Genomic DNA, 25,425 nt, shown 5'->3' on the forward strand with positions numbered 1-25,425 from the left:
CTCACAAAGCTGAAACATATTTGTTTGCATTGAGCAAATAAATTACATACACATCTCTGATTTGGAAATTATTTCCTCTTGTTGTAACTATACCAGGGCACAATGAAATAGTTCATTTTCTGAGCAATGCATTTCAATGCATCGTTTTCTTATTCACATCCCAATAGTTCCTTGAAATTAAATAATTAAAAAGTGGAAGGCTAATGGCCACAACAATCTTCCATCTTATTGTACAATGTTTGGTGGAGTAGAAAAGAAATATGGGATTCCACGCCATGAGGAAATTACAATAAAGGTGACTAATCATCTTCCCGTATGTCAGAGGACATTTGCATGAAGTTGAACCTTATCTTGTCTTCCACACGTAATGCAGCTGGGTGCCTTTTTTGAGGTTCAAGTTACAACTAATGGGTTCTGTATGCGTGAAACAGTATTAGTTTGATAGCGAAGATAGAGTGTTAGACTGTGGAACAATCTGCCCCATCACATCAGATCTGCCCCCTCTATTGAGAGCTTTAAAGCACGGCTCAAGACCTGCCTCCTTACTTTGGTTTTTGAATGTATGTAGTTTGCTATCATCATTTGACCTGTCATAGTGCCTGCAGTTTGTTTGTCTTTGATTTTATCTTGATCTGTTTGGGCATATGCATGTTTTGTTCTGCTCTGTTGACCTGGTTATTCGTCTGCCTCTTTGTAAAGCGCTTTGGTCAGGTCATGTTGTTTTAAATGTGCTATAGAAATACATTTAAAATTGAATCAATCAGATAAATTGATCCCGTCCTGCCCACAGCACTGACAGCACATTCTCACTTCCAGTGCATCAAATATGGCAGCTTGATCAGTGCCGTTATGCTTTAAACTATGACGCTGTAGGTACCCCTGTAGTGTAACTTCTGGAGGCCTCTGCATTATGTTTTAATGTGCGTTCAGAGTTAGGAGCTATAAAGAGTGAAATGGTTGGGTTTAGGCATAATGAGTGAGATTGGATAGGGTTAGGGCAAGAATATCAGGGTAAGCCAATTCCATATTTTTTTTCCATTAAAATGAGCCAAATGAAAGGTCAGCTCTTGCCAATCTCAGACTGAGCATGTCCTGAGTCCTTCAGGACAGCAATTGCAGATGTCAGTCTATCAGGTTTGGTGCTAGACAGGACCATTGACTCTGATGAGTCATGTTTAACATAAATCTCTTACACATCTTCTTTTTCCAGGACAGGAAGTGAATGGGGCCACTTTTTGCCATTTCTGGAGAGTGACATCCGTGTGAGCAAGACAGCATGTGTTTTTGTGTGTTACACCTACTTCCCTCCCAACCCTCCCCCCTTTTTTTTACCATTAGCAAAATGTTGAAATGTGCCAATCTGAAACATGACACTTTCTCAATGAAAAGAAAAAAAAACTGTCAGAGTCAGAGGTATTAAGATTCCTTCCTTTTCATGTTCATGCTCATAAGTCCTTTGCTTGCAATGCATGGACAATGTCTGCTGCTCTGAGACTTATCAGAAGAATGCTGACCCCAAGGATAACTCTAGCAGTCTTTGTGCTCCTCATCCCATCATCCCAATGTTCAACAACAAACGGTACAGTATGCACTCAAGCTTTATTATGTGGCATATTCTGTATTTAAGGTCTTTGTTCCAGGGAGGTTTGTGATCTGTCAGTGTCTTGGTATTGATGGGAAGATCAGCAATTCTTATACATTTGTTTGTTTATTTGTTGTGTTGGCTTAATGTTTCATTCATTTCACTACAGGAACTAGTATTAAGTAGTCAAAACCACTACTTAAGTTGGTTAAGAGTATTTTGTAAATTGTGATTCTGATTATAAGTTGATATGTCAATACAGGGCCTGAAATGAAGTCTTTTTCTCACCTGCCACTGAACAGTTCTACCTCAAACTTTATGAGAAATTGTTTTAAATTTGGGATGAACAAATTGCACTCCAGAAAAACCTATGAGCATGTGCAAATATTTCATTTTGTGCATCATCATTTTAACAGATTTTTTCTACATCTCTCTGCAGATGCCCCATTCTCACTCATTAACAAGGCCACTGGTTTTTGTTTGGTGAAAAAAACTACACGCTGCCTTGACATCCGTTGGACGACCGGCGATCGCCTTTATGTTACCACCACCAAAAAGTGCCTGGGAGCACAGGGAAAAACTGTGGGCAGTGAAGTGAACCTCTACGACTGTGACGACAGGAGCGAGCTCCAAAAGTGGGAGTGCAAGAATGAAACACTGCTGGCCCTAAAAGGCCAACAGCTCTACGTCGAAGTAAGATCTGATGAGGCAATCGCTCTCTCCAGAACCGTCGGGCCCAATAATGAGCTCACAATCACAGGGACAGCCAGCGGTGCTTGCTCGAGAACATACAGAGGTACAGTATGAAAACCTGTGCTTTACAGGAAATAAGCACTGGAAACCTCAGGCTGAAGAGTACAATACATAAGCAAATCAACTTTACTGTGTCAAAAGCACTTTGAAGTGACTCACATCCAGGGTCAGGTCAGATTACTTTGAAATGTAACAAAATTACATGGCAACTTTCAGAACTGGGTGCAAAATCCTTTGGTTTAGAAAATGTAATCAGTCGAACTCTTTTGGATTACTTTTAAATCAGACATTGAAAATGTTTTATCTTATCCCAAAAAAATAGACGTCTACCAAAATTTGCTCCAAAAGTACACTTCTTTTTTTTTCTTAAAAGATGTCAGAATATTGCATTTTGCAAGTGGAACACTGAAACCCTGCAAATCAGATGCACTTTCATGAGTTAATAGAGCAATGGTAATCATGAAAAAGCTTTTTATTATATTATGTTTTATTTTTTAATTTCAGTATTTTAAAGCCATAATCAAATATGTCATCCTTGACAATGCAACTATAATCTAATTACACTTTTTTCAGATATAATCTAGGCTGATTATAGTTATTTATCTCTTCTTATATTTTGTAATCTGATTACATAATCTCGGAATCAATTACCATCGAACTCTGTCTGGCTACAGTCTGATGGACAGGTTGTTAATTGACTGCTCTTGATTTTAACTGGGATCTATCAATCATCTAATAATTCTGGGTACCAGGTAAGGTATGACCTCTTAGAATGATGCAGCAAGTTCATACTCACTAGATTATGGTTGTGCTTGGAGTAAATCAAGAAAAGATAAAACACACAAATGACTTTGGCCTGCCTTAAAAAATTGTGAAAAAAAAAAAAAAAATCTTTGCATTGTAATTTATTTGTGTCAATTCAATGTTAGACGATTTAACTTGATAAACTTCTTTGTTCCCTTTCAGAACTTTACACCATTGAAGGAAACGCGTTTGGTAAGCCCTGCATGTTTCCCTTCCAGTACAAAGACCGCTGGTTTGGAGACTGCACTACGTTCGACTCCTCAGCGAAGCGTGCTTGGTGTGCGATTGGAACAAAGTTCGAACATGAACAGTGGGGATACTGCCCAACTACGTGTGAGTTCTGCATTTTTGAAAACACTTCAGGCAGATTCATTTGGTTTCAGAAGGCAAACATTAGATTCTGTTACGAGTTGTAGTACTGATTAGAGACCACCACTGGTTTAGTCAACAGTACAAAGCATGCAGTATGAGAGCAAAATTTTAGGTCAAGGTGATAAATTAAAATGTTTGAATGAGTATTAATTTTCCATGTTTCTGTTTGATGCACAGCCACAGACCACTGGGCAAAAAACCTTATAACTGGAGCGTATTACCAGCTCAACACACAGTCAGCTCTGACGTGGGCTCAGGCTGACATCAGCTGCAAACAGCAGAGTGCGTCCCTACTCAGTGTCAGCGATCCCAACGAGCAGGCTTTTCTCTCAGGTAAGTCGCCCCCTGTTGGATGTTTGATGGTACTGAAACAGTTATAAACTGACCCACCACGGAGCCATATCCTCATCACACAGTTAAAAATGTTTTCTGTGATTAAAAGTTTAAATCAAAGACTAGATTAAAAATACTACAACTTTTTTTTCTGATAAAATGACAATAATGTTAATTCAAAAGAGTCTTAAACTATCATCACATTCACTGCAAAACAAAAAAAGTTGAGAGAACCCAAAATTTCAAGGCTTTTTTTTTTAAGTTTTCTCTTGAATTTCTTCTTTAGATAACTTGAATCTTTGAATTTTTAGAAACCCCGCAAAAAATGAATTTCAAAAATTGTTAAGTAAACTCAATGAAGTGAAAGTGAATGGCTGTGGTGAGTGGTAATAATGGTCCATAATTTAATTTTCAGTGGCAACCATTTAAATTTCAAGCACCTAAATTCAAGCAAATCTGGTTCATAGCTCATTGTGAACAACTTCTGGGAGCTTTCTAAAATTCAAAGTTTCAATATTATCTAAAGAAGAAAAGCAAATTATCTGAAATAAAAGATTATAGGTCTGCAAAATTTATTATTATTATTTTAGTTTATTTCAAAACATAAGAGTTTGATTTAAAACTCAAAAATCTTGTGAAGGCAGTTGGACTGAAAGTTTCTGAGCATATTTTACAGTATTATTATACTAATTTTAAATATATGATCATATATGCATCATATTTTGATAAATGCTATTTAAACTGCTGTTTAATGCATTCATTTTCTAAAGAATAAGAAATATGTTAAAAACAGTCTAAAGATCATTATTCTTTATTCAACTGGTCAACAGGAACATGATTTGTAAAATAAATAAGTAAATAAGTAAAATAAACAGGAAATGACACCCAGTAACTTTGTGTAGCCATTCCAGTCAACTTAAGGACTGATCAGTGTCCTTAACCTTTAAGATACCAGTTATTTAAGGAAAAAGAGCTCCAGAACCTTAAGATCAACTGACTGTTTCCCTAAATAGTGAGTCCAAGGATCATTGTGACACTTGAAAGATTAAGCAATCCATTTTGCTCAGAAGTGATATGAACCTTCTGCACTTTGGCAGCAAATCTTAAAGTCTCATCAAAAGATTTTGAAGCTTGATCATAATTAGGAACCTGAGTAATCTTGTGAGAGTTCTCTTCACAGTATATTGCTACCCTTTTGTTTTTATGCATTGGGTTTATTTCTCTGTCCTCATTTGACTGATTTTTGTCTTGACTTTGTTCTTAAGCAATGCAAAAGAGGAACAATGTGGAAAAGAGGAACAATTTCTTTACTCTATCCTTTTTCTTTTTTATCCCTCTCAACCACACACACACAAAAAAACACAGCACTACTGGGATCAGGGAAAAACAAACTTTGGATCGGGCTGGTCCTGGACCCAGAACATGGCTGGCAGTGGACGGATGCAAAGCCCTTCCGCTACCTGAGATGGATGGCAGGTAGGTCTTAAAGGGTTAATAATCAAAGTCTTTGTAATAACAATGGATCACATGACTACCTGTATGTGACAGAGGTTGTTCATCCTGATGAACAGACAATCATCACCTGACTCTGTAGCTCCCCTCAGCTCTTTGCAGTGTTCTAGTGTCTATGAGCTCATTGTTTTGGTTCGACTGTCTGCAGAATTACTGTTTTGGTTCACTCTAATCTCTCGAGACACACAAACATGTGTGTTATATAAATTATGTAGTTCTATTGCAATATGTCAGTGTTGTATTTACAGGTTGTTGACACTGACCCCAAGTGGCCAAAATCAGCTAATGCAGGTTTACATTTTTTTAAACAAGGAATATTCTTTCACCCTGACAATCATTTTCTGTGCAATTCTAACTTTTATCTGTTCTATCAAGTTCCCACTGAGTCCAGTTTAATTGTTTGTATTGTAAAGGATTAGATAAAACATCAAACCCTGTGATAGCTAATGATTTGATGAACTAATGAAGAAAATAAGGCTGCCTTAGCCAATTTCTCTGGGGGGAAATGGTAGGATAAATGTAGTATTTTATTTATTTTTGAAAATGCAAGTGTTTTTTGATTTTATTTCAATGAAGGAACAACAAAAAATTACTACTGCAGTCCAAATAGCGAGTTGGGGCCATTAACACTATATTAAATAGGTTGAATCCCTATTTGATATACAATCTATGGTTAAAACGACTCATCTCTCCTGAAGCTCAGGCAGACACTGCATGGACACAAGAGCGCAACACTGTAATTTGACAATAACAAGCGACCAGTCCTACACTGTAAGTTGATCAGCTGTTTATGACTGTCAGTTGTCTGTCAATTTAAAGTTTAGCCCGTTATCCTGAAAACAAAAACCCACTGCTCTGAAAATACACACTCTGGCAGGCAGTGAGACAGGCAGTCACTAAACTCCAACTCCAGACTTCATTAACATATTGCTCAATTTAAGCGTCATAAACATCATTAATGACTTCTTACAACTCATGAACAAACAATAAGTAATTTGACAAACATTCAACATTGATTTGGATTCTAATTAACTTGAAACAGGCAAACAAAAACAGTCATCCCAGCCCTGAATAGCAATTTTAAAGGACACCTTAGCCATAGTGACGTTATAAGAGAAGTGAGAATTTCAACTTTCAGCATGTTTCCTTAAGCTCTGATGGTATATCATATTCATTTTATGATACATTACAGTTATATTACAAATTTCTCCCCTAACATACCATCTATGGCTCGAACTTGCTCTCTGGACAGCAATATTATTTTGAACACTCAAGGTCTCAGATAGTTCACCTTTAAATGTTCTATAACTGATATGAAACTCATTGTAAGAAGGAACCTCAAGTCATTATCTTGTTTTAGGAAATCCACTTCCTAATCCGGGACACAACTGTGCATATCTTGACTCTGCTGGGGAGCACACTTGGCAAACTTCATCCTGCACGAAGAAACTGGGCTACATCTGCTACAAAGATGGGGCTCCACCAACTCATCCACAAAGTACAGGAAAATATTCCACTCTATTTCACTCTTTGACTGACACATTCATTGCATGTTAGCCATGAGTCACTAAATCCTTTGTTGTTTTCATCGTCAGTTGAGCAAGGATTTTGTTCAAACCCTTGGATTCCCTACAACGGCCACTGCTTTCACCTTCAGCGTTCTGTTCAAACGTGGTCTGACGCTCAGAGAGAGTGCCGCAAAGAGGGAGGAGACCTAGTCAGCATCCGCAACGTGGAGGACCAAAGTTTTGTCATCTCTCAACTGGGATATGGTAAGTGCAGACAATAGACATAAAGACAGTCCATCCTTCTCAAACAAATGACACGATGCTGGATGTTTTTTGCTGATTTTAAAACATAATCATCTTTTGTCTTTTGTTTTTAACTTGACAATCCAAAGAACTCGAGGAATCTCAACAAGAAGCGAGAACACATCCACATATTCAGGACTTAAAATAAATAAATGTAACAAATTGGTTTTGAGCTGACTGTAAGTCTAAGAAAGGCAGTAAGATGTATAAGGACATAATTCATTGTCAAATACAGTTACTTGCGCTGTTTTTCTTACCTCCAGTTCACTGCATGCCTCATGTCCAAATTCATCAAGCTGCCCCTATGGAAAAAATATGATAAAATGTTTAAAGCATCCTAAATATGAATTATCTCAAAATGATCTATTAAATATTAATTGATTAATTCATGTTTGCAAATTACTCATGGGCCTGCATACGTGAGTAATTGTATAGGAATGATGGTAAAATATTTGCTGCTAGATTTAATAATTTACGGTTGTCCATGAGTTGATTCACAAGAGTGTGAAATTTTAGCCTCTGGTTGACTTGAGTCCATTCTTCACTGTGCACGTCTGCAGCATCCACTGATGAACTTTGGATTGGACTGAATGACATAAGGACCGAGGGGCTGTTTGACTGGAGTGACCACTCTCCTGTCACCTTCACCAGCTGGCAGTCTGGGAAACCTGCCGTCTCCACTGATGCAGAGGACTGTGTTCTAATTACAGGAGAGGTAAGATGAACAAAGTGGATATGATGGTGCACAAATGGTGCAGTGGCAGACTCAGGCTAATGGGACTAAATGACACTCAGCTTGTGATGCTCAAAGCATCAATTCACAGACCATGTTGTGAGCAGTTTCCTTCTGAAGAAAAGAAAGAGGTTCCAGCAGATTCTACAGTAGGTCTGGAGAGGTTTCACTGCAGAAAGAAAGTAGTTTATATATGAAACGGCAAGATCTGTGAAGGTCTGTGGATTATTTTGAGCAATCATGACATCATGAAAGAGATAGTGCTGGTGAGTTTTTTCAAATAAATTTTTTGGTGCTTAAAGCATGTATCTCACTGAGACCAATTCGATTCATATCTCAAAACATTCAATGATACAATATATCTAAAATTTTTAAATGGCCTTCAATTCAGCTCTGTCACGATACAATTCGACACTGTAGAGTGCTATTACTTGTCAAAAAATCCTGATAGTTTTAATAAATGTAGTAACAGTAGAGACAGAGAGAAGGAGTTATTACAGTGGTGTCAAAATCTTATTATGAGTCTCATGTGTAAATGAAATATTGTAGCTTAAATGAGAATCTGTGAACAAACTTTAAAACTGTTTAATACTGTATCAGTATTTTTGCAGTAAGATGATCCGCTGCTGTTTCATATGAAGAGTGCTCTGGTTTTGATTAGTGTGGGGAAACAATGATGCTCTGTGTTACCTGCTCTCACAGTGACATGATGTCGCTGTGGGTCAGACTTGTGTCTCTGTACTCGGCTGTCAGACATGTTTTGCATAAATGATTTGCTGTGTTTCTCATCTTTCTTATAAAACCCAAACTTATTCCACACTTGGTGTGTGTTTGGTGGTGTGACGCGGTATGATGTCACTTCTGTCGCTGGTTTCAGCACGGTCTGTTTTGAGGAAAAGTAGAGGAGAGACAGTGGCAGCTCCCTGATGCCAAAAATGAAACATATGCATGTCCTAATGAGATATATAGATACGCTAGTGCTGCATTGTTGTTGTTTCTGATTCATGTTCAGCTTTTTACTGATAAAGGCCGTCTGAACCGATGCACTTGTATCTTACACTGTAGTAGTAAGTCTGATGCATGAGCAAATCGTTACACCCCTAGTATTTTTTATTTTGGGGTGAACTGTCCCTTTAAGGTAAAAACAACTGCAGGGAGAGAGTGGATTTTCAGACCAACAGGCCTTCACAGCAGCGGTCTTTTGTTTATGGGGTTTCAGGATAATGGTCCATCAGACAATCCCAGCCAACAGGTTGTAATGACTTGTAAAATATGCACAGATTTGGGTCATTATTATATACCGGTAGTAAAAAAAAACAAATGAATGGAAGGTAAGTCCAACAACCATACGGTGAATACAGTGGACAAATCAGTGGTCCTTTTATTGTATTTTTCTATTATTCCTATCAATATGCTTAAAAGAAAAAGATAAAATATCATGAATATAAGTAAAAGCTGTCAATCAATCAAATATGTATGCAAGTGTTTTACAGAGCTTCTCTCTTGCAGAATGGGAACTGGGCGGATCGCTTGTGTGATGAGAGACATGGCTTTATCTGTATGAAGCAGAGTGCCACTGAAAGCACCGGAGATGAAATAGATCTGGATATCGGCTGTAAAGCAGTGAGTGAAGTTTGCGTGATGTAATCTATTAATAAAGTATCTAGCCTTCATAAACATCTAGATAATCAGGGTATATGATTAAAATTAAAATATAAAAATATAAAACAGAAACCAAATATACATTTCTGTCTGCTCTGTTCCTGCTCTTAAGAGGTTTTTGAGGTTTCCAAGTGGTCTTGTTTTTATACAGTATAAAAACACCTACACCTAGACATACCCGCAGAAAAACTGTGTAAATATTCATTTTCTATGGTGTTGTTTTCAAATTTTAACTTTGTGACTAGGTAATGCTAAATGATGTGGTCTATTTGTGTTATCTGTAGCCATTTGTTTGCTAAAAATATTCAGGAAGAAATAGAAACCTTCCGTGTTGTGGAGTGATACCTTTCAAAAGAGACCAAAACCATGCATGTACTTTAAATGGTTCAAGAACAGATTTCAATTTACTTTCAGTATATCTGGGATAGGTGCTTTAGTCTAATTTTACATGAATTTACAGGACATTGAAAAAAAAAATCATAACTCCTGAATTCTAGTCAGTGTTCTGTTTCTTACAGGGGTGGAAAAGGCATGGTTCCTACTGCTACTTCATAGGCACAGAGACAAAGACTTTTGATGAAGCCAAAGCTGACTGCGAGGCCTCTGACTCTTACTTAGCTGATGTTTCAAATGGGTAAAGACATTTCATTTTTTCATGTCAACACTTCAACACGTGTGTGTGTGCATGTACTATACAGTATATTTCACATAATTCAATTAGACAAAAACTGTAATTTTTTTTCCAGAGTGGATAATGCCTTCCTTGTGAGTTTGGTGGGTTTGAGACCAGAGAAATACTTCTGGCTGGGTCTGTCAAATCAGAAAAACATTGATGAATTTGTGTGGACCAAGGGCAACGCAGTGAGATTTACTCACTGGAACACTGGGATGCCAGGTATTGAGAAAGATACAAATCCATCTTTAAATTAAGGGGCAGAAACAGCAGCTCCACAATTTACATTTGAGTATTTTTCCCTTCAACCACTCAAGGTCATGAACAGGGCTGTGTTGCAATGACCACTGGAACTTTGGCCGGACTCTGGGATCTGCTGCCATGCACCAACCAGTCAAAATACATCTGTAAACACCTGGCAGAGGGAGCGGTTATCACTGTTCCACCACCAACTCAGTCTCCTCCCAAGTGTGCGGAAGGCTGGAATCGAGTGGGAACAAGAAACTACTGCAGTAAGGTAAACCATAGCTTAACCTCTGCTTAACACATTTAAAACACATTATCTTTTAATACCAACACAACAAAAGGCACTCAAGCAGCCCGGTGTCCTGCAGCAATCACACTCACATATTCAACATGACCAGCTAAACTACTGATGCTGAACTGAGTATTTTTTTTCAGTATAATATTTTTGGTAGGATATGGGGTAAAAGGTTGTCATAGGCTATTACAGGAAAATTCTGGTGGCTGATTATACTTGATACTTATTAGCAGATTTAGGCTAAATATACTGCACAATCATTTTCATTTCTGATTTCTCCAGGGAAAAAAACACATTATTGTACTGTTTGTATTATATTATTGTTACCACCAGCTGCCCATCAGCGATTAATTCTTTCTTAAGCGTGCACATGAATGTATACAAATATAATTTTATCCCTTATACAACTTTTTTTGAGGGTTACCTAGCGAGTATCCATGGGTACCCAACCCGGTGCAGGACTTAAATTATACTTGCGTTTTCCAGGCTGCAAGTTGTTCTGTCACTATATATAATCAATAATATACAAGTATGGGCTAAATAAATACATAAACCAATACGTTTTTTTTTTTCCCCCAAATAATCTCGTCTTGTGATGTATATGTCTGGTTTACTATAATCAGACCTTCACTTCTTGTCTTCTGTTAAAGTTTTTTACAGGTCCTCGCTCAAATGAGAAGACCTGGTTTGAAGCCAGGGATTACTGCAGGGCCATTGGAGGAGACCTACTCAGTATACACAGTACTGCAGAGCTATATGGAACACGGTACGAGCTGATTAAAAGCAATTTTAACTTAAAGGGACGGTTGGGATTTTTTTGAAGGGGGGTCACCTACAGTAGATTACAGTGGAGAAACAGCAGGAGCAGTGGTGAAGGAAGCTAAGCAATGAACTACTGTGGACAGGATCAGCAGCAAAAAATATCAATATCAGTTTAAGTGTAAGCTATATACAGAATATTTTCACTGCTTTACCTTGCTGTAAAATAGCCTTTTCTGATGGGAAAATGCTGTTTAAATGAATCAATTGTATAATGTTTGTGTACTGTAGACGTGGAAAAGCCTGGATTGGACTTCGTGCTCCTGACACGAGCACTGGTTATCAATGGAGTGATGGATCTCCGGTTAGTTAACTGTGCTGTACTTTTTACAACTAATTTGATAACCCAAACTATTCTATCTTGATTCATTTCTTTTCTAATACTATATGTATATAATATAATATATCTTTCATTGTTTCTTTATGTTTGCAGCTAAATTTCCAGCACTGGCAGGAAGGAGAGCCAAACAATCATAATAATGATGAATCTTGTACTGAATTCAGGATGTATCACTGGGATGAATCTGGGTCTTGGAACGATGTCAACTGTGAGAGTTACAATGACTGGCTTTGCCAGATCCGTGCAGGTACAATTGGAAAAATGTGTCCTGAATACTTGTCGTATTTCCTCAAATAGAGACTAGCCCCTTCATTTTCCTCAACCTCAGACGCTCACAGGCTTTTGTTTGAAGCAGGCTTGTATTTGAGACAGGCCTGTATTTCTAATTTCCTCTGTTTCATAATTATAATTGGTCATATTTCAGTAGAAAGCCTCGTCTTGATCTGCTCCTGTTTGCCCTGTTGAAGTTATTGCATTAAGCTGTTAATACAAACTCAACACTTTCTGTCTGTTTCAAATTAAAAGCCCTCTAGCATTTCAGTGGACAGAAACCTTTCATTTCTGGCTTTTCTTGTGAAACATTCGCAGGAACTCCTTGACTTGCAAGAAACCCATACAGCTCTTGAAATGTAGTTACTGCCATCTTGTGACGCATGTATATTACTACATGATACAGTTTGGCCCAAACATTAAGACACATACACCCGCAGTGACTGAAATCAGAATTAAACCTTAAAGATAATAATAATAATAATCCAGAACGAGGTGCTGAAAGTATCCTGACTGTATTGTTTAATTTATTAAAGTGATGGAGGGGAGTTTATCCACTCTTGTTTTTTCTCTGACCTGTATTTGGGAACTGGCTTTTATTTGACTACCAGTTTTTATTTGAGGAAATATGGTGTTTCGTTTCTACTAAAGAGAAATAATTTTTAACCGTCAGAGTACTTGCCTTCTCCCATGCTGCAAAGAGTCAGTGTGCCTTTAATGATTACGAGTTACAAATTATTATTATTATTATAATTTCTTTTATATTCATCAAAACCAGATCAGGTACTTAACTATATGAAAGATGGGAGCAATAAAGTCCATTTCTGTTTCATTTATACAATGAAAGGCTGTAAGAAACCTGCAGACAGTAAATTCAAAAATTAATTAAATCAGGACAATCAAGTAAAATAAGCCACCTATTGCTCCCTCTTCTGATTTACATTATCTCCCAGGCTCAAAATAGAGTACCCAGCGGAGAGAATGGTAGATTCATTTGCTTTCTTTCTGCAAAAACTGACAATTGTTTGTGGCTTTACAGGAGTGACTCCAAATCCACCTCCAAATAATACTGCAGTTGGTAAGTTGTCACTGGATAATCACACTCAGACACACACAAGTGAAATGTGAGCATAGCTTTCATTACACACATGATCAGAATACAAGCTGCAAAAGATTTACTATAACAGAAAGAAAGTTGAAAATAAATTGTCAATATTTTTCTAAAACCTTTGCAGACTATAACACCACTTCAGATGGTTGGCTTGTATGGAGAGGGAACCAGTATTACATTAAAAGAAGCTCAATGTCCAATGAGGACGCTCGTCATTACTGTCAGCAGAGACATGGTGACTTGGTGTCCATCACCAGTAAAGATGAAAATGTCTTCTTATGGAAACAGGTGGGTATTTTCACATTTATGTTTCAATTCAGACGGGTTACTAACTAGAAAAGTAGGCATTTAGAGTGTATATTTGTCTCTTCACAGATTTCCAGATCCTATGGGTCCTATTATATAGGTTTATCAGTGGATCTGGATGGGTCATTTTGGTGAGTATCAATGAATTACTCAAAAAAAACTCCACTGATTATCATTTTTAAAGGGACAGTTCATGCCCAAATCAAAAATATGTACTTTCCCTCTCTTACCTGTCGTGCTATTTATCTATTAGGTTGTTGAGCGGTTTCTACATTTTTTTTTTTACCTTGTCAGGCTATATTTATTATCACTCCTATATTTTATTTGTCTTCTGTTTGATTACTATGTATCTATTAAAAGGTCAAATGTCAGATTAGTGTTTACATAATAACACAGTATAATTCAACTAATCTGTGTGTGTTTTAAGGTGGATGGATGGTACTCCAGTGGGGCTACAACAATGGGATGAAAATCAACCAAATACAGAGGGCTTTGATCACAACTGTGTTAGCATGACTTATTATATGGGTGAGTGATCTGACTAATTTAACAAAGTATAAACCCTGGAAAAGATATTCTTACGGAAACCCTGAGAGGCAAGTGAGAGAAAAAATCTGGTGATCCATTTTCTCAGCTCAATCTAAAGTGTTTTCTCTCCTCTGTTTATGATTTAAAAACAGGTGAAAAAGGGTTTCACCAAAGGGTTAAAGGTATTTTAGGTATTTTTAGGCATTAGTCTTGCATAAACATTGAAATAGATTTCTAGTCAAAAGACACAAATGGAACGTTACATAAAAACTTGCTAATGTACATGTATGTACCTTCTGTTTCGAGTGCATGGAGAGTTTGAAACTCATCTGGAAGAAAACATGGACACTTTTGATCCTATGTAGAACCGAGGTTAGTGGGGCACATCAGCCTCTTCTGGTTAAAATTGGTATTACAACAACAAACAAAACGACAGAGATACCCCCTTTTTCATCATAAACACAGCAAAGAAAACAATTTAGATTGGATCTTACTGAAAAATGATCACAAGAATATTTTTTCTCACTTCCATATGTTCTGGATAAGATTATTACTTGGCTCTGAATTTAAAACAATACAAAAAAGTAAACTGCTGCTGCTGGAACATTTCTCATCGCACCTCTGCCTCACTTACAGGTTACTGGCAAACTCTTAACTGTGGCCAAGAGCACCAGTTCATTTGTAAAAGAGGAGGCTCACCACCTGTCAATACCACTGTGCCACCCACAGTTCCTCCTAAAGGTGGCTGCCCACTCAAGTGGAGCAAATTTGAATCAAAGGTCAGAATTCACTGTTACCTTTCAAACCTGAAAGAGCATCTGTTTAAAGGTTCAGTGCAAAACCTTCTATTTCTCTTTTTTTAATAACAAATCTGTGTGTCACATGGGACTGGTCTGATCAACAATTATTTGTTAAGTACAGTGGGCCTCAAAGAACCTCTGGGACAAACTGTGATGTCCTGTTCTAAGTTATGACCTTGTCTATTTTACGCAGGTGTTGCAACTACTGGTGTTGGTATTGGTACCTTAATAATAAATAATTTATAAAGCAAAAGTAAATAAAATCACAAAAAAATCACAAATAGATCTTTCAAATATGGAACAGCACACATCAATCAACAAAAATATGGTATTATAAATAGCTTTTAAGCAATATTTACAAAATTCCACTCACAGTGCTGTCAAGTTAGAAGACTGAATTAAAGGGCACAAGGAAGATGGAGTTAATAAATACAGAGTCTGGTGGAAAATAAGCACACATATGTTTTTAACATCAAATCAAAATGGCATCAAAATTTAATTAAAGAAAGCTGATGTTTGTTTGAGGGTGAAAAATCACCATTTAATTTCTCATCTGTAGTGTTACAATATGATTACTAACCGCATGATTACCTGGGAAGATGCAAGGAGACATTGCATCACCATCGGAGGCAATTTAGTCTCGATTCCAACAAGGCGTGTGCAAGGTTTGTTGGACTGTTTTTACATTTTTTTATATAATGATCATAATCAAATCAAAGACTGTGAAAGTTCATTCATGTAGACAACAACAAAAATATCTTGAGTTACAATGTTTTGTCAAATTAATTTAAATCTAACTTGCAAAATGATGAAAATTATTCATTTCTGTCTTTGAAATTTTCAGCATTTTTGATCACCAAAATGGTTGAAGTAGCAGGAGACCTGTGGATTGGTTTAAATGGTTTAAAAAAAGATGGGTTTTACTGGACTGATGGAAAATCAAGGCGATACACCAACTGGGGCTTTTCTGTAAGTAAACACAATATATGTTTATATGCAATGTGTAGAAATTAAATGCAAATCCTGTTTTTGCTGCTGTCCACTGGTTGAACTTTTCATCTTGCTGCACTGCCAACATTAACTCAACATCATGCTTTGAAAGCACAACAATTGCATTGTTAATGAATATTAGGTTATAAAATACAACATTTGCCCAATTTCACATCACTTCAGGTATAAACCATGCCAATGTCTGTTTTTCTATCCGAATACAGATACAGAGACAGATCATTTTGCTGGCTGAACAGATACAGATAATGATGACTCTGTGCTACTGTTTAACAAAAAATTAAAGAAAAGAAAAAAACATGCTGAGAGTTTGCTACTACATTTTGCTGTCATTTATGTACCATTCATGGTCAGGCCATAGTGCTACAGCTTCTCTATTCTTTATTCTCGGTTTGTTTGATCGAGGGCAGAACTCAGCTCCCACGCACACGTTTGTTAAATAGTGAATAGTTAGAAATTGTCAAGCCACTGCTGTCATAGAGACAAAAACTATAGGCAGCTTTTTTTTCTCTCACTACATAAGTGCTTCATCCCAGCACTGCCCAGCCCCCTAAAGCACTTTTCTGAGAAAAATTCCCTATGGCCTCTAGCCTTTTACTTTATTTAATTATGTCAATGATGATGATGTCTTCTGCTCTTCAGAAAACTCGCCGTCGCCCAGGGACCTTTTACCAAAGATGGAATGAGGTAACATTTCCAACACTGATTTTAAAGTTTAATACCTTCTTCCTGTTTAGTTTTTGCTATAAAGCCAGTTTAAACCAGTATGCAGTTGTCTCAAACTGTGATGTCATACTTGAAATATTTTGACCTTCACCAGGAAGACTGTGTTGTGATGACCAGCAGTCCTACCATTGGCGCCGGTAAATGGTTGGTCAAGTCCTGCAATAACACCTACGGATTTATCTGTCATCGAAACCTTGGTACATTTTTCTCTTTTAGAAATTGTCTAAAGCTTAAAAATGAATGATGCAATATCTTGTTTAAGTACAAAATATATGTCTTATATTAAAGCCCTAAGTTACAATTACAGCCCCATTCACCCCACACATTAGTGTGCACTGCATGTAGTAGAGTGATCTTTGAAACAAGTTTTGCAAATAATGGGCTTAATCATAAAAATTTAACCTGCAGTTCCTGTGACAGTAACAATGTCTGTAATAATGAAAAACAAACTAATTTCTTATCTCCTCTCAACAGAACCAAATAGTCAATCTTCACAAGATACAGCCATTCCTAACATCTATGTACAGCTGGGAAATGACAGCATCAAGGTTGTGACTAAAAACATAACCTGGGAGAATGCCAAGAAAAACTGTGAAAGTGAAAAAGCCAATCTGGCTAGCCTACGAAATGAATGGACACAGGCCTATGTCGAGCTGATGGCTATGAATCTCAAAACTCCTCTTTGGATCGGGCTGAACAAACAGCAGGTACAGGGCTGCAACTATCCAAAATGGCTGTACTGTAGCACAAAAACTCTTAGGGGCTAGTTCCAGGAAAAACATGCCTAAAAAATTAAACTGTGTGTTTTCATTATGAATGCATCTGATTCACCCTTGCTTTCAGACTGGTGGTTATTTTAGGTATGTTGATGGCTGGTACCTGAACTTTGCCAGCTGGGCTGAAGGTGAACCAAGCAGAGACAAACCTTGTGTGTACTTGGATGTGGATGGAAAATGGAGGACTGACTACTGCAATCGGACCATGAACAGCGTTTGCATGCAGAGCACAGGTACAATTATTTGCAAGTAAAGCCAAGCTGGGTATTCATTGTACGATTTGAGCTTGCTTTGACATTATTTTTAAGCTGCACGACTCATGACTTGTTCGCCTGTTGTCTGAGTCCCACACAGCTGAAGCACAGCCACGAGTCGATTCCCTAATGTCAGTGTCTTTTCTCTGTCTGCATATATGCGAAGTGGCAAACAGACAGAAATTGCAAACAAATATTTACTGACAACTGTCAACAGCCAGAACAGGGCTTTTTATTTTGTGTTCTAAATGAATCATTTTACGTAAATAATGAGCTTTGGCTTTGGATCACAGATGATTTACTTGTCCAACAGGAGTTGGAATTAAGATTTCTAAAATTGCAATCGCAAGTGATTTTTCTGCTATGTAGAGGTACTGCAGTTTGGCACACACAGTGTATGTAATATGTGTTAGATGGCTTCAATCACATTGCTGTGATATCGTCCTGACTAAACCCTAATTTGTCCCTGTATTATAAAGGACAATCACTAATTAGAAGATTGTAAGGTCCAGTAGATTGCCTCAACTGGCAGCTGCAAAATGACTGCTGTGGTTGTAATGTAATCCTTGGGCCTTTTCCTTTTAAATAATCTCATAATGATATATTGGCTAGTGATAACATAAGCACACACACACACACACACACACACACACACACACACAAACAATAATCATACTAATCCCTTCGATTTTTTTTTTTTTTTTAAGAATTGTGACCAAGTAATACACACGCACAAAAAAAAACAATTTGTCAGTGCTCCCTGGTGGACAAACTATGTAATAGTGTTAATGTTTGTTAATTATCTCAAACCTAATTTAGTATTTCTTTATATTTACTGAGCAACACATGCACTGATCTGCATTAAGCTGACTGGCTGATAGATTGGCTTTTCAGCACTCTACCCAGGAAAAAATTGTCAATTTCTGGAATGTTTAAAGTAATTAAAACAAAACTTTCAACTCATCTAAAAGAGAGAGATGGCTCATTATTCCTTTTTGGCTGAGTACTGTTTACCAGGATTGCAGTTCATGCTGACTAATAGCTGGAAGCCATAATGAAAATGTCTGTAGTCTACAGCCCAAAACTTGTCTACTCAATTCAGCATACAGTCCCTGAAAACTGCACACAAAACAAAGAGCCTTTAAATTAATATAATTAACATATGAAACTGAAGTTTGAAACTGTGAAGTCTGAGTTTTGAGGTTGAGATTGCTGAGTACATAGTTGTGAAGTCATCAACTATTAGTTTGTTCCCACAGACCAGAGGAAATATTTGCCTGAAAGTATGAGCAGAAATTTTGTTTTATGTGAAGAAAAATGGATCAGTTAGTTAGGATAATATTACCATGAAAGTGATAATAACTTCCCTTAACACATCAATGGGACGTCCAGTTATGTATTAGCATTGAGTTAAAAGACTAACCCCTACTTATTTATACGTATCAAAAATTAAATCAGCAATTGAGAAATCCTCATCTCTGTCTCTGTCACTCACAGATGTGCCACCAACAGAGTCAACCATCTACCCAGGAGTTTGCCCTGAGGAGACAAATGAGGAGTATCACCAGAGTTACACCTGGCTGCCATTCAAGGATCATTGTTATGTGTTTATCACAGATGAAATTGAATGGCCATCTGCAGCTAGCAGCTGTGCAAGGCATGGTAAGGCATGCTCTGTTCAGAGAAAACTGAACACCTAGTTAAATGTGTTTGTAATTCTTACCTTTGACTATGTTTGTTGTGCAGGTGGAACCCTGGCCAGCATTCAAGATCCTGATGAGCAACAATTCATTAAAAGCAATGTGGAAATATTTCAAGATAGTGTCAGCTCTTTCTGGATTGGCCTCTATAAAACTCATAAAGGTAGGACTCTTTGCCCCTGCATGAAAAAGTATTTTCAAGGAAAATCTGTACTTAAAGGTTCCCTGTGGAGTTTTCCCCCCATATTAAAATGCCTAATATGTTTAAAACCTGGCTAAAAAAAAAGGTTTTGGGTCTGCTCTGGCTATTGAGCCCTTAGCGATTGCTCTGCGCTCCTTGGAGGGCTATGATGGGGTCTATAGAGGGGAGGGGGAGCACAGAGTCTCATTGTATGCTGATGACTTATTGTTGTACATAACAAATCCACTCAAGTCAATACCAAATATTATGTCGAGCGAGCTATATCCGATAAATACCAAAGGCCAGGGAGTCTCATATTCACATCTCCCTTTTAGGGTTATATCGAGTTCCTTCAAATACTTAGGCGTGACCATTACAAGACACATTTCTGATCTATTTAAATTCAGTTTTAAGACCCTTTGTGAGCACACTGATGCTGACTTTGATAGGTGGTCCTGTCTACTTACTTCATTAGTGGGCAGAATCAATGCAAACAAAATGAATACGCTCCCTAAATTCATGTTTTCGTTTCAGTGTATTCCAATCTTTATTAAAAAGTCTTTTCTTTTTTCTTTTTTCTTTTTTTTTTACAAATCTTGATAGAATAATTGCCCACTTTATTTTATTTTTATTTGGAAACGAGAGCTTATTGTTTTATTTTGTGTTTGTTTGTTTACTTTTCATACACATCTTGGCATTGTTACTATAGCAGATAGGGTAAATTAAAGCTACATATGATATCCAACAGTTATTTGGTAGACTAAAATGAAAATAGTAATGCACTGAGTTTTTGTTTGGCCTTAGGGACATGGCAGTGGTTGGACAAAACAGTCCTGGACTACACCAACTGGGTTGCAGATGAGCCGGAGTATGACTATGGAGAGATCAGCTCCTCAGATGGGACTTGGAAGACAGGTCGCAGATGGCACGACCGAGGATACATCTGTGAAACTCCCAAAGGTAACATGATCATATCCGTGTAGTTTAATTATATCGTCTTTAAATGAGCCCTTCACACAAATGTAGTTTGTTCAGGAAGCCTCTGGAGTAAGATGGAGCCAAGACCTTAAGGGACAGTAACCCCAAACTCAAAAACAGATATTATCCCCTTACCTGTAGTTCTGTTCATCTATGTTGTTGCTGTTTTGGTGTGAGTAACAAAGTTTTGGAGATATTGGCCATAAATGTGTCTGCCCTCTCTGGAACATAATGGAACTAGATGGCGCTTATCTTGTGGTGTTCAAAATGTCAAGAAACACAAAAATGTGTCTTTCCAGAAATTAAGGACCAGCTAGCTCATTGGTGTCATTTAAGACACACCTCCTCCCCACAATTGAAGAAATATTCCGTCAATTGCTGTTTTCACTGTCATGCGGTTGGGGATGCTGTGACAGATCTTCTGACTAAAATTTGTCACTCGAAGAAGAGAACTCAGCTGCAAATCGCAAGACAGAGAGCTCAGCCACCCGGGCATTGAGAAAGGCTGCTCACACCGCAGTCCCTGGAACTCCACAGCAGCCAGGACACAGCGAGGCTGCTTACATCGCAGCCCCTGGGATCTCTCAGAGTGTTTAGGGTGGGGGCAGGGGACAGACACAGCTAACATTAGCCACACTGGTGACAGTGATGTCACACATGAATATAATAATATAAAGTAATAATAAAAAAAAAAAGTAAAAATGTTAAGTCAAATTTCAGCTTAAAAATCTCTTTCACAAAAGTACTGTTTACTCAGTTTTGTCTTTAAAAAAAAAAAAGAATGAATGAAACTAGAAGAAAATGTTTTTTGTGTCTGAAACTAAAAGTTCTGTTCTTTCTTTTAATATATTCCATGTTAACATATTAACTGAATATTGTGTGAGTGTTGAAAATTTTGAGAAATACTTTTTCTCTCAAAATCCCATGTCACATGATAATTTGGTCAAGTGAATTCTCCCTTTACACTCCAAAAAAAAGGATATGACATTGTCAACCCTTGTAAAAACTTTCTTCAGTAATAAACCTTAAGCTAACTGGGTTGTCCAGCTAGCTTGTCCTGTATAACTGCGAACACACAGCTAGCATGGTCACTGCAACAGTTGTTTAGTATTCACACAGTCACAAAGAGAGTATGCTGATCTCAATTTACAGTCCTTAAATGCTTCTAGTTAATGCTGCTATCACTAACAAGTAGGGGGGCAATAGATCACCAAATTCACTGTTTGGATTGCAGTTTTGAGTCACAGATTGTCTCTTTTTTTGGATCAGCAAAAAGTATTTAAAAAGGTGGGACTACAGTTAAACTGTTTAAAAAATGTTAATGGTTTTGATTTATATGTCTGTAGTCATCACCATAGTAATATAATGTTAAAATAATGATAATGATTCATTCATTGTCTGTAAATGCTTATTCTTGAAGGTTTGCGGGGGTCTGAAGCCTATCCCTGCTGACATTGGGTGAGAGGCAGGATACACCCTGGACAAGTTGCCAGTTCATTGCAGGGCTGACACAGAGAAACAGACACCCATTCACTCTAACATTCAAGTCAGGTTCAATGTCCTGCCCACAGCATCTGACTGGTTACATGTCAGGAGTAATAGCCAATCAGCACAGACACACTGTGTCACAGTCAAGCAGACAGATTTGCACCGGTGAGCAGAGATGAGCTGTGTAGAAGTTAAGACAACAGATATTGCCAGTTTCAATACAACACAGTGCAAATGGATCTGTTGCACCCCTACTAACAAGTCACAGAGATGCAGTAAAGAGCTGAAATACAACTGTAGTGGGTTGTTTCTTTACAACAATAAGGGACATCCTCCATCAACATCCAGCCACAGACAATCTTCTGTATCTTGACTATTTTACATATTATTTTATGTGTGCACAACTGAAAAGAATTACCATAATTTCAAAGGTAGATTGGGGTGTGAAAGGGTCAGAGGCTTCCGTCCAGGGGAGCTTAGACTTGGATGCAGGAGTGGAGGTGGACCTGATAAACTTGCACATTTATATTCCTTAAAAGACAGTAATTATCTGAATATTTTCCCCAACAGTGATGCCTGTGGATCCAGAAACAAAAACTGGTAAGTTAAACATTTCTGCACTATAAAAACGAAAAAGTTGAGATAACTCTAAATTTCAAGGTAACTTACTTCAATAGATTTTTGAGAACTCTCAAGTTCTGAAAAAGTTTTACCAACTAATGTTTTGTTGATATAATTTAATTTTTTTCTTTAGATAAACTTGAGTTTTAGAAATCACCATAATTTGTATCTCAAAATTGTTGAGTAAACTTGTTGACGTGAAAGTTAATAAATGTAATATTTAATAATTATTATTATTAATTATTTATTATTTTCGATTGCAACCAACAGTTTATTTCAAAACTCAAGAGTCTAAAACAATTTAATAATAATATCTGAAAAAAATGCTAAAGGTAATGCAGTATTGATGGCTACATAAAACTATTTAGAGAAACAGAATTAATAGTATGCAGTCACTTACATTTAATATCGAATTTTGTTTTGAATTGTTTTAACTGATCAGCATCTGCTTGCTGAATTTTGTGTAGAGCCTCATGGAGGAGGGGATCCTCGCAAACGTGTCCACACCAGTTTGGTAGTTGTGCTGATCATTGCTGTCGTTTCTACGCTGATGGGCATTGGATTCTTTTTCTACAAGAGGTCTCCTCGTCCCCTACCCACATTTGACAATCCACTCTACTTCGACAGTGAACGATCCCAGCCTGACGTGGTCGATACCAATAAACTGATAGAGAATGCAGAGGTTGAAAACCTTACTGACCCTGAGCCAATTATAACTCTGTAAAGTAGAAGAATCTAGTGGGACACTGTACTGTACTGGATCCCAGAATGATGTATTACACTTTGATGCTTCATTTGTGTTTTTGCTTTGTTTTTTTACTATATACAGTATATATTCAGTTATTTAACAATATGTCACTAAGTGTGAGTTTCAATGGAGTTGCCGTGTGTTGACCTCATGGAACAGAACAATTTAGGCTCTAGGATGTCTCAATGGGAATGACTGATATTTGATTTTTTTCTTTTTATCTATGATTGAATGTACATAATTGTTACACATTATGCTTATGCTCATTAGTTGCTGTTCATTGCTTGTACTCTTGAAATGTGTAAAAAAAAATCTCACTGCCTGTCTCAGTTAAATGAACATTAAAGTGTAACTGCACCCCAGGTCTGAGTCTAACTCCACCCATTGCAGTGGTGGCCCAAAGGTTAGAGAAGCGAGCTTGTGACTGGAAGGTCGGCGGTTTAATCCCCCGACCGGAAGGATACATTTGGGTGGGGAAGTGGAATGCAGCACTTGCCCCTGCCTCATTACCACCACTGAGGTGCCCTTGAGCAACTGCTCCAGTGGAGCTGCTCAGTAGCCGTCAGATAAGACTGTGGCTGTACTGGGCAGCTTCCAGGTGTGAATGTTATCAGGGTGTTCCTGCAAAACAGAGCATCCCTCTCAGTGTACCTACCCTGAATAAATAAAGGTTTGAAAAAAAAATTGCAAAATTGAATTGAAAAATGCCAAAAAGTGGCATCTAGTTGCTGGCTACTTCTTTTTGTGAAAACAGAAAATGAAGAGCTGTAGCTGTGACAGTCACCAGAAACACATTGGTGTCCCTTCTTGAAAAAGTTTCTGTTACACGTGTTGAGGGTCACCTGGAGGCTCAGAATTGTCCGAACAGGATTAAATCTCAAAATTGGATATTTCAAAACCAGTACATGTGATCTTTATCCTACAAAATCTGGATATGGATTTGGTAACCCAATCCTACCTGGAGTCCAGATCAGGTGTTGCTTTTGGGTATTAGGATTAGGATAGAGTTGATGCTAAAAATCAGGATTATCTAGATCCCACTGAAAAGGTGGATTCAGCATGGATTCAAGGTGGATATAGAGACATGTAGGACACATCGCACCTTCATCATTCTTGGAAGAAATGGAAGAACAAGTGAATGTTTAAATGTGTTGTTGAAGGTTGCCTGGTAGCTCAGTTGTTAGAGCATTCACCCCATGTACCAAGGTTATGGCCATGGGTTCAACACCTGCCTGACTGCATGTCATTCCCCCACTCTCTGTCCCCCTTTCCTGTCTTCACTTAAGCTGTCCTGTCTAAAATAAAGGTATAAAAGCCCAAAAAGCTGTTTAAAAAATGTGGTGCTAAAAAGACACTTGAACAATTTATGTGTAAACCCACAGCAAGCTTGCAATATAATTCTTGCCTGTATCATGCGTCATAATATTGCTGAACGACGCAAGATTCCTCACTATGATTGAAATAGTGATCATTTGCAGCCTGACCTACCAATGCTACAACCAGACAGAAACAGACAAACTGATTTGCCATTCATGTCTGTGTTGATGCCATGTTACTTTGACCAACAGATGGAGACCTATCCAAAGACTTCAAATCTAGATTCTGTAATCCTTATCTTGTGATATGCGGGTCAGAATGATCCCATCTGAAACTTCTTTGAAAAACCCAGACAAAACCTACAATATCAGTTTTATCTAGGATAGCAGGAACAGTGATTATAAAATCAGGATAATTCAGATCCAGGTTAAAGGTTTTGAAATACTGGTCCCTGAGGGGAGGCTCTCTGGTGTGTGTGTCTCTGGGGGACTCTCATACTTGATACTCTGGTGGTTTTACAGCCACAGTACAGGGTTGGCAAGAAATAATATAAATTTCCATGACTGATGAGTCTGGATCAGCATTTATTTGAAAATTAGTGCTGTTTCACAGACTCACACTAAAGCGCAGGGCTGGTAGAGGTGGGCCAACCAACTCTGATTAGAGGGCATTAACATC

At 37.6% G+C, this 25,425-nt stretch overlaps 1 protein-coding gene across 1 annotated transcript; it reads left to right on the plus strand.

The window, feature by feature from the left end:
- The first annotated feature begins 1,421 nt into the window (after positions 1-1,421).
- On the plus strand, positions 1,422-23,792 carry mrc1b (mannose receptor, C type 1b). Its single transcript, XM_084731421.1, has 31 exons — positions 1,422-1,579; positions 2,022-2,378; positions 3,302-3,472; positions 3,689-3,844; positions 5,210-5,320; positions 6,717-6,854; positions 6,952-7,128; positions 7,728-7,882; positions 9,410-9,523; positions 10,081-10,196; positions 10,309-10,457; positions 10,553-10,752; positions 11,427-11,542; positions 11,827-11,899; positions 12,029-12,182; positions 13,245-13,283; positions 13,441-13,604; positions 13,692-13,753; positions 14,050-14,150; positions 14,787-14,929; positions 15,510-15,615; positions 15,795-15,919; positions 16,601-16,645; positions 16,779-16,881; positions 17,159-17,391; positions 17,528-17,693; positions 19,212-19,376; positions 19,461-19,577; positions 20,400-20,555; positions 22,632-22,661; positions 23,150-23,792. Exons 1-31 carry the CDS (start codon positions 1,477-1,479, stop codon positions 23,404-23,406), a joined length of 4,302 nt encoding a protein of 1,433 aa, XP_084587547.1. The 5' UTR covers positions 1,422-1,476; the 3' UTR covers positions 23,407-23,792.
- The last annotated feature ends 1,633 nt before the right edge of the window (positions 23,793-25,425 follow it).

This window comes from Lutjanus erythropterus, chromosome 12 (genome assembly GCF_056507025.1).
Source record: "Lutjanus erythropterus isolate fLutEry1 chromosome 12, fLutEry1.hap2, whole genome shotgun sequence".
In the NCBI taxonomy this organism is placed as follows: domain Eukaryota; kingdom Metazoa; phylum Chordata; class Actinopteri; order Lutjaniformes; family Lutjanidae; genus Lutjanus; species Lutjanus erythropterus.